The sequence below is a fragment of the Gossypium raimondii genome, chromosome 6 (assembly GCF_025698545.1).
Source record: "Gossypium raimondii isolate GPD5lz chromosome 6, ASM2569854v1, whole genome shotgun sequence".
Taxonomy (NCBI): Eukaryota; Viridiplantae; Streptophyta; class Magnoliopsida; order Malvales; family Malvaceae; genus Gossypium; species Gossypium raimondii.
Window position 1 is genome coordinate 56,939,743 of NC_068570.1, and position 17,352 is coordinate 56,957,094.

Here is a 17,352-nt window from a genome sequence, read left to right on the forward strand (position 1 = left end):
CTCTGTCTTTTAGTATTCAAATGTGACACACTTTTCTAATATGGTATTTGGATTTTTTTTTTGATTGAATATGGTACATGTATTTGAGAAAAAATTATAAATGAACTTTTTAATGTTTAATTTCATTAAAATTGTTCAGATGAAATTTCATAATTAACTAATGATATTAACTATTAGTTCTTATTAAGTCTGAAAAGAAAGGGTAAATTACATTTGATCACCCAACTTTTATAAGTTTCATTTTGTGAATTGAAATAAAAATTTATAAATTGGGCACCACCATTGACAATCATTTTCATTTTACTAACCCAACTTTAATAAGTTTTATTTTGATCACCCGTTGTTAATTTAATGTTATTATACACTCATTTTAGTCACCCAACTTCAATAAATTTTATTTCGATCACTCATTTCATCTTTTTATATTTTATTTTATTTTCTCTAAAATAAATTAGGTTCTCACATTTGTAACTCAATTCTTTATATAAAAAACATAAGCTTTAAAAAGAGAAATTAAAGGAAATTACAAAGATAAATTGGTTTTCTTTATAATTCCTATAAAATCTCATGCTTTTTCCTTTTACTAGAAAAAAAAGTAAAATTATTCCTGAAAAGGAGAAAATAAAGAAAATTAAAAGATTTTTTTCCTGTAAAAATCTAAGTTAATTCCTATAAAACCTCAAGTTTTTCCTTTTACTAAAAATTTAATTAATTCTAAAAATATAATTAATTTTTTTAAAATGAAACAAATGATCAAAATCAAAACTTATTAAAGTTTGGTGATTAAAATGAGTATACAATAATATTAAAATAACGAGGTACGACCAAAATAAAAACTTATTAAAGTTAGGTGACTAAAATGAAAACTTATTAAAGTTAAGTAACTAAAATGAAAATTGTTGTTAACAGTAGTGTCCAATTTATTTTTATTTTTTTTTAATTTTCGACACCCAAAATGAAAATTTATGAAAGTCATCGAACCAACAGGAGTATAGTTTATCCAAAAAGAAACCCCAACCATCCGACTATATTTAATCACTTCTTTGCTCTTGACCGCTCTAAATAGGAAGTTGATAACATTGTGAATGGCCATATCTGTGAAATTGGTAATATTCAGCAAAGAAATCTCTGGCATAATTTGTTAGAACCTCAGGAAACAAAGGAATGGAGTTATTTTCAATAATGGTGACCATTGCATTGCTGAGCTGCGAGATATTTTAAGAGGAGCAAACCTGGTGGATTTGGTCTTTTGAACAGGAACTTTGATTTTACAAGCGTTCACCCTACAATGGGTTTAAATCACAGAGATTGCCTACTTGATACTCACCCTACAACTCACATCAGGAGTTTAAATCGCAGAGATTGCTAGCGCACACATGTTGCCAATGATATATTTATCCTACAAAACTCACGTCGTGGTTTTGAACAGCAAGGATTGTCTGCTTCTGGTGTTTACACGTGATAGCAATGACTTACACTTATGGTGTGAGTTATACCCAAAAAAAACCCTGGTAGGTAAGTGCAGCAAATTGAATGGCAGGCTCCAAATGAAGGATGGGTTCAACTCAACTAAGATGAGGCCCGCATATGTTTGTTAGGCCCCATTTTAACTATGCTCGGGACTGTGTAATTTGATTTCACTAGTTTTTAAGGCATTTGCCTCCTTTGGTAAAAAAGAAGAGAGTATGAAGCAACATAAGTAAAAACCACTTTAACCAGAATACATGTAACTGCTAATGTGTGCCATCTAAAAGAGGGCAGTTCATATTGGGATCTATGAAAGTATAATTTTTGAGGGGGATAAACACACTAACATCTGCTTTACATGTACATATCAAAAGATTCATATCAGGAATGAACAAAATACCTAACTAGACCTCTCTGAATGATATTAACACTTGGAGAGACAGATGCCTACTGCTTAACCTCCCCCTCATTATCGTCCTGAGCAACACTTCGGTCACTTCGGTCACGGTTCCCTTGAGAGTTATCATCTTGAGTAACACTTTGGTCGCGGTTCCCTTGAGAATTCTCTGGAGCAACACCTCGCTCACGGTTCCCTCGAGATTTTCGGAAATATTTTGCAACAAAAGCTTCAGCCAAATCAGGATATTTCCCCTTGATCATGTTCTCCAGACACTTGAGATAAGAGAAATCTTGCTTATGACCATCGGTTGTGACAACATAGAGGCACCTGGTATCCAGGAAAAGGCTGTGCTTGTTTACCTGTTTTGCATCAAATGGTGATGCACAACAAATAATTGATTAATCCTTTCTTTTCTTCTCTGAAAGAATATATAATTAAAATCCATAAATACTATGTGCCCAAAAATATATTAATATCACTATAAAATTGCACACCATCATTCATAGGTAACTCATTCCAAAATCATAGGTAACTCATTCCAAAATCAAATTCAGAACCGGTCTTATATAGACTGAAATTGGAACTGTTAAACTGACCAAAAAAATAAAAAGATCACTTCATCCTATGCTGATGACTATATGCAATCATGTTTTCCCCAAGTCTTATAAAATATCTAACATACAAGAAATTTTAAGCATGTTAAGTGTGTTTTCTGACATCTATTAAGTCTCGGATTTCTTGTGCTTTTACATTCAAATTGTGCCTCTCCACCTATTACCAATCGGTTTTAGGTTCAATGCTTAACAAAACCAATCTAAGGCAAGGGCCAGGAAGCATGGGACGAATTTACGTGACCAGACAGCATAGGATCTAGATGTCACAGAAGTGTACTGAATATCAGTAAGAGTTAACATGCAGACATAATGCACAGTCCAAAACAACACAAGCTGTATCAAGGGAATTTGGTTCTTTAAGTGAATAAAGAACAAGAAAACATCACCCTAAGCTGAAGGCACCTTCGTCTAATACTTCCAGAGTACTTTAAAAGGCCTGAGAATTTTATGCTATCACTAAACAAAGAACTTAAACTACAAAGAGATGAAATGTCAGAGCCGACACCTCAGAACAAGGCAAACATCTTATCATTGGTGAAATTGGAACTTGGTAGTAACATGTAAACACATGCAAAGTACGAGCCAATATGAGAGATGAATAGTGAGTGACTCGTGTAACTAATGGAGAACTCCAACCATTAAGAGAATGTGTTTACATGGATGCCTTTGTCCACTTATTAAAAGCTCACAAATCACAGATGCCAAGCCATGGCCTAAAATTCTTCCATGTATCACAAATGATAGGAACATCATTCAAACAAAGGCAAAGTGGGAAAAAAATTGGATAGAGAAGCCATACCATGACATAATCAATACCAGCACCCATTTTTACAGCTTTGTCTGGATGATGAGCTAAAACATTATCAAGTACAAACGTCTGATCATCGGCAGACAGTGGATCCCCATCGTTGTACCTTCAAATATGAATTTTCTATTAAAACTCGCATAAGATGAAAACATGAGCAGAAACTATTGATTGCAGGGTTGGGGAATGGAAAAGTAGAAAAAAAGATTAAGCAGTACAATAATTAGACTCCGAGAATAAATGTAGGCTAGGTCCTTGGAAGTGTCTGCTTTGTTACATATGTATCTAATAAAACTTGAGCGAACCCTAATGCTTAAAAGAATCATGAAAATTTTGACATGAACTATGATAGCAAAGATTGTTCATGCAAAACCCAAATTGTTTCCCACTTGAAAGGTGATTAAAAACATATAATGCCATACAAATAGATCATCAAATGTAAGGGCATCTAATTTCCCAGAATTTCCTAACTCATGCAGATCCATGTCAATTAACAACATAAAGAAATTACTTTCTACTTTCTGATGTAACTAAAAACATTGTCATAAAATTTCAAGAGCAAAAGTCTAAAAATTTACCCAGTCTGGTGCATTATTTTTCTGATTGACTGCATGAGTGGCTCAACATCCAAGAGAATATCTTTCTCCTCAGAAGTAAACATGTCTAGTCTTTGTCTTGTAACAGTGTACATTGCAGCCATACTGGAATCATCATTCATCATTCGAGCTGGCTTCAAAGGACGACTCTTCTTATTAGCATCTGAAGCCCAACGACGTGAGCCCTTACTCTGTCCCCACTGATGCTGTTTTTCACTTTGAGTGTTATCCTCACCCTGTGGCATATCCCAGCCACTAGAACTTGCAGGTTGGTTTAAGTCATTAAGGGTGCCCCAACCCTGTGAACATTCGGGTGACTTTTGCTGGTCCCATGAATTATTAATTGTAGGTGACTTTTCTTGGTCCCAAGAACTATTTGCTGGTGGCTTTTGTTGATCCCAAGAATTATTTGCCGTAGATGATTTTTGCCGATCCCAAGAACTATTTGTTGCAGGTGACTTTTGTTGGTCCCAAGCATTATTCATTGTCTGTGCCTTTTGTTGGTCCCAATTACTATTCTTACTACAGCCTTTTGTAGGTGACTCATCTGAGCCTGCAGCAGATGAGGAAACCCAACCAGACATTGACTGAACTGGCTTTTCCCAAGAAGCTTTTTCATCCCAACTAGATGTCGATTGAACTACCATTTCCTCTGTCACTTTGTTATTCCAACCAGATGCTGACTGCACCGGCTTTACTTGACTTGCTTTATTATCCCATTCATTTTCAATTCTCCCTTGGCCCGGCTGGTTATCGTTTCCAATGAAGCCAGATTCATGAACTGCAGCAGTCTTCCTTCCCCAAGAAGAAACAGTATCCCAGCTACTAGATTTGGAAGTTTTGTCCAAAGATTTTTTAGGGGAGGAATCTTTTGTCCCCCAACCAGACCATGGAGCTGCAGCACTAGCATCAAGTTCTTCAGATTCTTTGCTCATTATTCCCCAACTAGCACCAGAATCCCAACCATTGGGCTTGGAGGCTCTCTCTTCCACAGGAAGGACATCTCGTGTATCAAACTTTTTCATCTCCCAACCAGACAATTCAGTTTGCTCTTTCATACAAGTTCCATCCGTTTTTGGAGAGACATCTTGTGATTTAGATTTGCTCATCCCCCAATCAGACCACTCGCTTTGCTTCTTTGAACTGGATGCAGCTGCTGCAAAATTGTCACCATCCTCTGCATTTTTATGCCATGCAGACAAGGCATCCCAACCAACATCCACTTTTGGAGAGACAACATCTTGTGATTTAGATTTGCTCGCCCCCCAATCAGAACACTCATTTTGCTTCTTCGAACTGGTTGCAGCAGCTGCAAATTTGTCACCATCCTCTGCATTTTTATTCCATCCAGACAAAGCATCCCAACCAACATCTTGTGAGTTAGATTTGCTCGCACCCCAACCAGACCACTCATTTTGCTTCTCCGAACTGGTCGCAGCTGCAGCAAATTTGTCAACATCCTCAGCATTTTTATTCCATCCAGATGCATCCCAACCAACATCTGACACCTTGTCCAAAGACACATCTTTTTCCCAATTTGCACTAGCTGACTGACCGTCTAAATTATTCTCAAATTCAGCTGCGTCCTCAAACACCGGCTTATCTAAACCAGTGCTATGGTCTGGAGACAAGCACCACTCATCCATTAAATCATCAACTTCTTCTCCCAGGCAAGCAGTATTAGAATTGCTTCCACCAGCACCACTAACCATGTGCAGAAAGTTGTAGACATCCATTCCACTCATTTGATCAGATCCAGACTGGGAAAGAAAAAAGATAATGAGAAAATGCTACACTAGAAATCAATGAAAGCCAATAAGAAGTTTGTTGCTCGAACTCAATTGCAGGTGTCAACTGCAGGTATGCATTGTCTGACATGCCAACTACATGAAATAGAACACATGCCAATACAGTTATAGAGGGTTCAAAATGAGGAAAAAGCTCTATGGATTCTTTAACCAAAATAAAATATTAAGACCCGTTTTTTTGGTCAAGTAAAAATATTAAGATCTTAGTAAATGAACCTAAATGGGACAGATGAAAAGGGCAAGGGCGTTGGCAGTAATAACCCAAGATGGAGGAAGAGAGAGGAACCAAGCAAACAAAGATGACATCAGATCATCAAGCTTCATATCTTGTTACTGTAACTGAGTCTAAATTGTCAGCTTATTGTGTGGCATGAAGATCTATAGCAATTAAAACCTGAAAGGGTATGGAACTGAAGAAACTAATTCTGGTTAGGGTAGCAACTTGGTCTAATTTGGTGGATTCAGATATCTCCAGCTAAAACCATCACAGGTCCCATACCCATGTTCGTGACAAGTCGTGTTGACACCAAATTCCACCAAAAATACCAAGTTCAAGCAACAATCGAGGATAAGAGTTAGGAATATCATTAAAAAGCGTAACTCCAAATATGACATACCTCCTGATTCCACAGGAGGTCAAACCGTGATCCTGTTCCAACAGCCACACGTTTACCCCAAGAACAGGATGCAACTATGCTCGACAAGGAATCATCATAGCATTTCTCAGCAGCCCTTTCAAAACACTTTCTTGGTGTCTGTGCAACCATAAAAGAGCTAATTGATTCAAAGGAACAATGGTTTATCCAAGAAGGGACTTCTTGTAATTTCTCAACTTAGAAAGAATAACAAAATACTTACAAACAGTGTTGCTTCGGTAAATGGCACTTGAATATTCAATGAGCGAGATAGTGTTTTATAACCACCAGAGTTGAAGCCGATTAAATTTCCACAACATGTCATGCTGTTAGCTAAGAGCATGAGGTGTTCCTTTAGAACACCTCTTGTCACCATTGACACAGAAGTGGAGAGACGCTGTAAATGTCACAAAAAGTGAGCATTTTCAGTGACAGAGAATGAAACAATGAAGCTTTAAGATTATTTGTTAGGATAAAAGTATATATGAGCTACTATATTCATCCATTAACAGTAAGAAAAAGTAAGTTATGTTATAGTAGATGCCACGTGTGCAAAAAATGCAAGCCAAAAATGAAAAGTATGCACGTCTAAACAACCATCAAACCCTACTCTACACTTGATGTCTGGTTGAAATATACCTGCACTGCTTGTTCAAAAGCACAAGAAATTCCGAGCAGTTGCTCAACTTGCTTTATGGCATAAGGTATAGACCTATGGGTGTCAATTATATTTAGCACTGGAAGACAACAATCGATGACAGTCCTCCAGGCATCACCGTTCTGCTTCACAGCAGATTTCTCCAAAACAACTTCCAAAGCCAATTCACCCTTCTGAGTCTTACTTGGATTTCTTATCCAAGTTGTTGCATCAGGGTTAACCCAGATAATTTTTGCTGAACAGATACGAGGGTCACCTGTCCATTAAAGATACCAAAACAGTAAATATCAAAATGCAAACATTGTCGGAAAGCAACCATCATAACCAGTTTCTCAGATTACAAGCTAAATATAATTGAGACAGAGAAAGTATTCAAGGCCAAGTATCATAAGGTTTGGAAAAGAAAACAACTTGAGAGTTGTACAAAGTTGAAAATTAATGATACAACTAACAATAATTGTGTGGATATCTATATGAGTTTTGTTGCCTAGCCTTTTCTGGACCTTATACACTGCTACTATATGCTTAACTCAAAGAAATTAAAATATTCAAAAAGTATGACCAGAGATTGGAAGAGACTATATCTACAGCTTGGCGACCTTAACTTGTTAACATAATAATTACATATTAAAAATTTTTAAAAAGAAAGCTAATCACACTGTCACCCTTATCTGTTGAGCAATATGTAAGATTCGTACATATTGCTGAACATTTCATCAAAAGAGAAACCAAAAATCACAAAGTATAGGGCAATACCCTTGATCACTGTTTGTAGAAGAACAGGGTAGATGATGTCAGCCAGGATTTGTATAGCACTATCTAGATTATCATCATTTGTATTTCGAAAAAAGAACATCAAGCATGGCATGTCAAGCCATTTGTCCACACAGGATTGCTGGATGGAACAACTTTCACTGCCAAAAAGTTCAAAGAGAGGAAAATTTATGTACATAGCGACAGAACAGTGCAGTGGATCAAGAAATAATAGAGATTCTCAATGATAAGACATGCAACCAAAGAGAAAGTCACAATAAGTAGAAATCAGATAAAATGAAATAGATAAAAGCAGACAATGCAAGCTAAACCGAACGTCAAACAGCCTCCCAAGTTCTTTTTTGGTGGCAGCCTAGTGACCTATCAGGTTCCTTCCAGAGAAAAGGTCAACATCAGCAGTGATTCTTATCATGCAAGAGTTTTACCAGTACTTTGTCCCATTGCAACCAGATAAATGTTATAACAGAAACAGATCACACACTGTTAGGGTTCTAGCACAGTTGGTCAATAAAGGGAGAATATCAAACTCTACTACTTCTAGATTGGCCAGCTGAAAGATGAAGTATGAGGCTTCTTTTTATGTTTTTGTTAAAAGGAAGAGCACTACAGCTCAAACCTAGGACTTCTATCCATGTCTCACACCCACCATTACTGATTGAGCTAAGGCCCAATTTTTAAGAGGTTTTTAAATTAACCCGTAATTAAAAGCATAAGCAATTTTAGGAGCCCAGAACACAGAGAAAAAGCACAAGTGGTAAAATTGGAATATTTTGTAAGAACACTTTAACTAATAGCTGATTGCCAATAGTTGGTGCTTAGTCCGATTTTGGCATGAGATAAGTAATCAGAAGAATTTGGATTGTTGATAGTTGGCACTTAGTCATATTTTGAAATGCGTACAGTAAAGCAGAAGAATTTGGTATCTATTTCACATACCAATGTTATTACTGATAAGTTATATACTGCCTAGACATCAGCTAAAGAACATAATGCTAAGAGTCGCACCAATATATATTTGTTTTTCAAATCAGTGGAACTACAATAAATTTTAGCAAACTTCTGGCAGTAACTATTAACAGACAGTAGAATAAAGAAAACACATTTAGTCCGCCATAACAAATTCCATTGAAGAAAACTAACCTGACAAACAAATCTGTCCTCTTAAAAGTTTCAGCAGTTTTTTTCTTCTTACGAAAGGAGTTAATAGTTTCTTGGCACTTCATATGAATCTCTTGCACACTAACACTCAACTCCTTCAATAGATCCTGTGTTTTTCACCACCTCTAAAATGAGATATATTAAAAGAAGCAACATGGATGCAATTTAAAGTCTTAAATATATCCCAAAAGAAACAATAATGTTAGGCTAAGTACAGTAACCTTATTGAGAAGGATATGCCCAACAAGGCCTGCCTCTATTTCTGATACAATTTGCTGCTGCTGGTATCTGTAAGCAATGCGCTACAGTTAGGCCTTATACTACTGCATTATTACTCAAGCTCATCAGTAATCATATACATATCCCCTTTTCAACAAACAAAATATGGGGGGGGGAATGGAACCCCAGAAAGCAGAGTGATTATGAGATTGAACATACTCAATGATGAAATCTACTGCAATATCTTTGAGTTTGACTCTTCTCAAATGATTCTTAACAAGATATGCTGCATTTTCTTGGCAATACTTTCTCCCACAATCACAATCTTTCAAATACAGAATTACACGGCGGTCAATTGGGTCATTTTTGAAACTTACTTTGCAAAGCAATATTTCCTGAAAATAAGAAAATCACAAAGTAATGGTAAGTGATATACAAAACAGACATGCTTCAGCATTACTACCTAATCATTTCATTCTACACAATCCATAGTGGATTACCTTCATCAGTTCCCAAGAAGAATTGCTACTAGGAGATGAATCAAGCACTGCTTTATATGCCGGATTTGACATTGCAGTAGCAGCTAAGACACCCACAGGTTCACCAGCGGGGAATTGAGGTCTAGTTCTAGCACTTAGCCCATATTGAAATTGTATTATTGAATTGCTACTGACATTTCTAACTGTGCCATCATAACAAATAACAACATCACGAAGGATGGCCATCAAATTCTTAAACAAGGTCCCAGGTTCAGACAATCCTCTAGTGGAGCGAACCATTACTTCTCTTGTAGATATTGAATGAACAATGCCCTCATACGGATCAAGCCCACGGAAAAAGCAACTTTTAATCAGTCCAAACTCAGCAGAAGGATAATCGATTGCATCTGAAGGATATATGCTTTGAAATTGGTGAGCCACATCTTCAACCAAAGTCTTCGAGTAGAATTTTCCTTTATCAGAAAGTTGCATTCCCAAGAATCCAATCTGCTGAACAACCTTATTGACAGCAGAATCACTCCTAGAGTCAATTAAATTACCCAAAGAGGATGTTTTTAGTATGAAATCAGCTATTGGCTCTTTGGCTACTCGAATGTGATTCTCCATTTGCAACTCAACTAATTCATTATAAGTTGACCTTAACTGATAAAGCAAGGGAGAAATAACCTGAATATCCTTCTGAATATTTTCTATAACTTCCCTAGAGACAGAAAAATCTTCTAGACAAACAGTGAAGCCCTCTGCAAAGATATTCTCCATCAATAAAGGTTGTAAAGAATCAAAGAAGTTAAGAACCTCTTTTGGACCCTTCTCATAGAAAATAGATGCCACAACTTCATTGATGACAGACTGCATAAGGTCCTTATTGAAATCAACTTTCAATATATCACTTTTTCCAATTAAGTATCTATCACTGGAGCAATCTAGGCATGCAGGAAAAGCGGTCTGCAGAATTTGGAAGGCTGTCCAACATGGAGCAACATGATTACACTTTAAAAAAGCAGGTTCTGGCAAAGCTGAAGAGAGAAACATAGACAATTGTTGAGCATCTGCCTTTTTAAACAAAAATGTCTTAAGCATAACTCTGAGTGACAACAATGAATCAGTGGCCAACTGCAAATTTAGGTTGCCACTATGGGAGCTAAGCAACTGCTTCTCCACTGAAAAAAGCTCATAAACCTCTGCTTTTGCTGATAAAGACTGCGGATAGAACAAGTGAATACAATCTCCATCAAAATCAGCACTTAATGGCCCACAAATTAGGGGATTTATCTTCACTGTATGATCATCATGTACATATACAGAAAGTGCCTGCAATGAATGCTTATGTGTAGTCGGTGGCCTATTTATGAAAACAATATCTCCATCCATAATTCGCCGATGTACCACCTGACCAGGTCTCAAAAATGTATGCCCCTTTGACCCCTCCCTCAATGAATATGTAGAACCACCATCTCTGTAGGTCAAACACAACTTGTTATCCACCAGATTTTGCAAATATCTCATGTTGTGCATGTTAACCCTCTCCTCGAAAGTAATTCTCTGAGCAATTTCAGATGGAATGCCAATCTCATTCACCTTTTTGTATGGATCACCAGTAATCACACTGCGTGAAGAAAACCCTGAACCCTTTCTAATAAACAGTGTTCTCATTTTCTCTAGCCATGCTTTCGTTGACGAATCACTAGCATCTTTGTTAACCCCGTATCGTGCATCTATGCTGCGGGATGCTTTAACAGTACCCCTAACTTGAAGATATTGCTCAACTGCTGATTGCAAATCGTTAGCTTCTACTTCATGCGATTCAAAATTTGGGGTACCAGACCTTGAACTTTTGATAATTTCAACTTGCTTCAGAACCTTTCTCAGCATTGATGTAGAAAGATCCTGACAAAAAAAAGGTCAACCACGAAAGAGATAACACTAATATGATCCAACATGAAAACCAAGATAAGCAACCTAATTTGTTCATAATACACTTACCGAGGACATGACGCTAACGCCGTCCGAAACGTCCGGAACAGATAAACAATTTGGGGGAACAGGCAAATACTGCAAAATATATCCCTCTTGTGGGAAGAACCCTTTCCCAGAAAGTTTCCGTCTTGTCTGTGAAGGAATTCTCTTCAGTATTTCCACCACCTGTTAGCGTTTTCAAATAAATAAAAATTAACCCTGAACCGTTGTTATTTCATCAAAGACACAATATCAAACAGATATTCGTATCAAGACCAAATAACAGTTCAGGAAACCTAATGCTTTCCTGAAGATAATTGTTCTAGATTTGGTAAAATTTAGACTCATCCAACAAATCAACTCTCACATCAGCTTGTATCAGGAACTAAATTTTTTTTAAAACTGACGCATTTGGTATTATTTCAGAGACTAATTAATAACTTTAAAAATAACAAGATGATGCTTGAAACCAAGAAATATGAACAAAAAATCAGCCAAACTCAAACGCACTACTGACTGCTTTAAAAGACTACTACTATACTGAACTTTATGATACTAATACAAGTAAATACATGTCTAGGTGCGTAATCATGTACTGTGTCACAGCATAATAAAAATAAAATAATAAGCTAGAAATGTAAAGCTCAAAATAAAACATCAAATCATGAAAAAATTGGGAAAAAGAGAATAGCACACAATGACTCAGCATCAAATCTCAACAAACATGAACATATGAAAGCCAAGGTCAAACACCAAAAGAAGAGAGAAGTTGAAGACCAACCTCACAAGGCAGAAGAGTTCGAGTATGATGGTCGCCATAGCGAAAACCATATCTCTCTAAAAAATTCCAGTTAGTTTTTGATTGTCTAGATGGCTGCTTCAACTCCAAATAACAAGCACCATCTGTTGTTTTAACCTCTTTGATTGAAACTTGTGGAGTATTCTATGAAAATCAAGAGAGAAAAGGGTAAGAAAACAAAGAATAACACACCTCCAAAAAAAATTAAAGAGAACAAATACATATACAAATAAGTCCAATTTCAACTAATTTCAAGAAATAATTCTCATTTAACCCAGGATGAAGAATGAGGTATTATACTAGAAACCCCATCATGCACAATTTACACGATATCAATTGTTAGTCCATGTAAATATCTCAAAAAGTTGCCCTTAAATTAAAATCGATCATCATATTCCCACTATTTTGCCTCTCCTTCATCCGAAGGAGTAGGCTCTGAAAACAACCCCATCCCCTCCATCATGACCATACAGTTCAATTGGGGACAGAAAACTGTTTGTGTGGGCAATCACATGCAAAATAGTAAACATCATCAGAAATGATAAACTGCAATTAGTAAACACTCGTACTGCAAATCAAACAAGCAAAAAATGTTAGGCACATCAAACTCACCTCACAACAGGACGATAGCAATCTTTCAGCGACACTGCCACTTTTCATCTGAAACTGTAATGTGAAACACTAATAACTACCAAGCATGTAAATACATCAACAGATTTAGCAGCATGCTATTTAGTGAGAAGTAAAGAATTAAGAATCCAACCTTTCACAAATGATGTTACATAAAAATTAAGGGATATTATCATTTAAAACTGCAGGGCATTGAGCGCTGAATTTCAAATTCTCCAGAGGAAAAATCAAGGCATTTCTAGAAACTTTCACATGATTAAACATTTTCTTACAAATACATTGTTTATGCATTTAAATGCCAACTCAAGATTTGTGCAAATAAAGGATGATATAAGCTAAACAAAGTACAATAAGTTAATTGCTGATCTTAGTTCTAGACAGAGAAATTTGGTAAAATGGAGGAAGAAAAGTAACTTGAAATGGAAAGAAATAAGGGTTGGTAAATCTATCTAGGAGCAGTGAGGAAATAGAAACCTTTCATCACTTTAACCACTGGCAAGATTTTAATCCTGTTTTAGCTCTCAACAAGTGAGCCATTCGTCGGATTACTTTATTTTACTTTGAAGAGAGGAATAGTTATATTTAAGACTTTAAACTTTTTCCTGCAGTCAAAAAGGTAACAATATTTATGATATTCTTATGAGTCAAACCATTATTTATGGTGATATCTCTTTTTGATGAGCTTCCAGGCTTATAATTTGCTAAACATTTTTAGATATAAGAGGTAATATCCTGCAAGGTTTATACCTCAGTATCCCAAGATTTATTCTGTCCCTAATGAAGCATGGAAGACAGATATACATTTCAACCTAAAAAGCTAAGCATCCTTTGACAAGACCTTTCATTGATCTTCTTTAACTAATGAAAAAGAGCCAAAGAGATCAGAGCCGCTTTCTGTACAAGTGACTTCAAAACAAGATCATTTATAATAGATAATGCAATAGTTAACATACCTTGTTCTTCAATTTTAGGCACTTCAAGCAAAGCAAACTCAACAGTCGCTTTAATTCACTGATATGGCTAGGATGGTATATTGGTATTGGTAATTCAATATATCCAAAATGACCTGAAAGCAGCAACAAAAATGAGAAGTTTGGCATTTTTCTCTTTGTTTTTCTAGCTTTCAACTTTTATCCATTGGCAAGAATAGAAGTAAGCACCTTCACATTGTCCAGGTTCTGATGTACCACATGCGCTACATTTACCAAATTCAAGGGGCAAACCAAGGTAGGAATTCGAGAGTTGACTAACATGGTTAATAGGAAAGCCACTGACTGATGCTGTAAGCTGTGAATAAATTTTGGAAGATGAACAAAGTCAATTAGCATCAAAGAATGAACTATTGCATAAAAAATAAGAGAATTTAGTCCATCATCAACACTATTAATTTGAGGGTAAGTAATTCTCAATGATAAACCCTAATCAATCAAAATTAGTGTTCACAGAAAACATTGTTGTTAAATGATTCGACTTCCCAGTTGTAGATGCTAAAACTAGTTCCAAGAAGCAAATATAGATACCACAGATAACTCCTTTGCAGGAATCGAATAGGAGGTGAAGACAGCATTAAAATAAGCGGAACATCCAAAAATCATTTTGCAGTCATCCAAATGACAAAAGACCAAGGGGGGAAGATTATTGCTATAGAGAAACAAACTAATGTGCAAATAAATGAGAAAGACAGATTTCAACTCACAATTTCTTTAGGGGTTGCCAGGCAGAACTTTATACCAACTATCTCACCATCTAAAATAACTGACGAAGAATTTTCCTCCATGTTTCTCGCTTTAAACTATAAGACAAAACTGTGCAAATAAACATCCAATAAGTAAAATGATAAGGGGAATAATATTACAACAAAAAAAGACCACAAGATGCAGGGGAAAAAGGAAAAGCTATCGCTAATGATATTAAAAGTTTAAAACCAGTGGCAACTTTCTCCCTATAACTACATTTGAACGCTCTTCAAATAAGTTGGACACCAAAACCCATCCAGTATCATATGGTCATCCTAGATACTACTGATAAGGACAAAATGAATTGTTTTACAAATCCACCTTAGTTTAAGGTTGAATAGCTATAACCTAATACCTATGTTAGTCAGACTAGGGATGCATGTAGGAAATTCGTATGTGTTTGAGATGTATATGCTCAACTCTTTAGAGGGTCATACCTCCATATCCATGTCTTAATATGTTTCATACATGGTACTTCAAGGAAAATTAAAAGCCAAAGCAACATAGCCTGAGCATAATCACTCCCAAACTACTATAGCAACTGAACAAATCAGAGCAGAGCTAATGTGCTAAAAACAAGTTGCAAGTTCTCCATGAATAACATTTAATTACACGAAGGACAGAGAAGTCTACAAGAGAAGAAGAAGGCGTAAGAAAATTCCAGCACACAGTACATATCACGAAAGGAAGTGGTTGTTCAAAATAGCAAGTTCAGTCAATTAAGCTTAATTCCACAAAAAAAAAAAAGCAAGTAATACAGTAACTACACATTAATTTATAAGAAAGATGTTTTGTCATTTCCATTCACCAACTAACAAAATCAATAAAACCACAATTCATTTAGTAATATAGACTATCCTAATTTGAAGGGGACTCAAAAACTAACCATTTCAAACCCATGAAGCATAGACCTGCATTATTCCCTCTCTTCATTTTTCTTAAAATATCCCTCTCCAACACCTATGTATAACTCATTTACAGACAAGAGTCTGTTGATATATGAAACCCCCCCCAAACTTTTAAAAAGAAAAAAAAAATGAACATACCCATCCGTGTTGGACGCATACAAACACTCACACTTAAGTCCAAGTAACATAGGCATGGACGATCATAAGATAGTAGCTACATTTATGTTAAAAATATATATTATGCTTTTTCTGTTAATGAACTAGTAGCCTGAACCATAATGATGAGAATCAACAGCCAAAAACAAGAAATTTTAGCCACCTAACTTCACAAAGTCATCATGCCGGGTAAACAGCAAAGAGATTAAGGGTGATTTTTTTCCTCTTATATCTGGAATATGAAAAGACTCACCTTGAGAAAGGTCAACTACACAAGGAACTCTCTACTTCGGCACGATGGACAAAGAAAATGCAAGACCATAGACATGCATAACTTAAAACCAAAATTGAAAACCAAACTGAAGTTGACTAACAAAACACAAATGGCCAAATTCCTTGCACTCTTCTTTTTTTTTTTTTAAATCAACTGTCTCAACAAAGATCACATGCAAGAAAGGGGTTAAAACAAGAAGTAGAAGTAAAAGGGTAAAAAGCATATTACCTCGAAAATTTCTTCTTTTTAGTCTACCTAAATGAAATAACCCTGAAAAAACAACGAAACCCAAGAAATGGGTTTTAGGCAAAGAGTTAAAAAAAAAAAGCCTAAAAATTAAAACTTTTTTTGGTTCCTGATAAAATGAAGAAAAGAAACACCGTCTAACATTTCCAGTAACAAACCAAAAAACCAAAAAAAAACTCTAACTCAAAAATTGTGTTTACTTAGGGAAAAGAATACCCAAAAAAAAAGTTTGTCATCTTTTTCTCCATTTTCTTCGCCTTTGCTTCAGTTTCTAAGTACCCAAACGTTAAAGAAGGAAAAATCATAAATTTAGGCCCATAAGACTTAAAAAATAAATTACCTGAAATATCTTTGGTTTCTTCTGAATTTTCTGACTAAAATTTTGAAACACTAAAACCCTAAAAAAATTTAAAAAGAAGGAAACCAAATGGGTTCTCGATGTAAGAGCCAGAAATGACTGATCAAACCAAAAAAATAAAATTAGTGGGGAGGGAAGAGAAAATGTAGCCCAAAAAAATGTTTTTTTTTTCAAATAAAACTAGAAATTTCTCTTCCATGATTTTGTACAATTTTTCTCTCTTCCTCTCCCTGACTGAAGGAAAGAGAGGAGGAGAAGTGAAATAACAGAAGATTTGGACAGTCAAATGAGTGAGAGTGAGAGTGAGAGAGAAAGAGAAAGGGACTTATAGAAACTGGTGTTCTTTTTGTGAGGGAAATTTTGAGCATGTTGGTGTATACATGATTTTTACTTTATTGTTTGGGTTGGTTGGTAGGGTTGAGTAAGAAAAATCTAGATATTAATAGCTTGATTAAGATTTAGGTTAGGTTTAGATGGGAGGTTGGGTGCGGTGCGTTTAGCTTTCTTTTTATTTCATACATAGTATCGTTACAGTATCTAATATCACCGCCACTGCTATTTTTACACTAACCGTAGATAAACGCACCGTCTATCCAAACTCACCATTAGTTTAACAGTATTTCTAATAAATATTTTTGAAATAAAAAGTATTAAA

At 35.7% G+C, this 17,352-nt stretch overlaps 1 protein-coding gene across 1 annotated transcript; it reads right to left on the minus strand.

Annotated features, from left to right (window-relative positions):
• Window positions 1-1,686: 1,686 nt before the first annotated feature.
• Window positions 1,687-17,052, minus strand: LOC105772714 (DNA-directed RNA polymerase V subunit 1). Its single transcript, XM_012594129.2, has 19 exons — window positions 16,680-17,052; window positions 16,322-16,363; window positions 14,716-14,824; window positions 14,180-14,306; window positions 13,973-14,085; window positions 13,002-13,055; window positions 12,372-12,533; window positions 11,618-11,776; window positions 9,635-11,521; window positions 9,354-9,529; window positions 9,137-9,203; window positions 8,898-9,022; window positions 7,740-7,897; window positions 6,965-7,239; window positions 6,549-6,722; window positions 6,308-6,445; window positions 3,865-5,642; window positions 3,281-3,395; window positions 1,687-2,226 (listed from the first exon to the last, which is right to left on the minus strand). Exons 3-19 carry the CDS (start codon window positions 14,794-14,796, stop codon window positions 1,915-1,917), a joined length of 5,901 nt encoding a protein of 1,966 aa, XP_012449583.1. The 5' UTR covers window positions 14,797-14,824; window positions 16,322-16,363; window positions 16,680-17,052; the 3' UTR covers window positions 1,687-1,914.
• Between the last annotated feature and the right edge of the window lie 300 nt (window positions 17,053-17,352).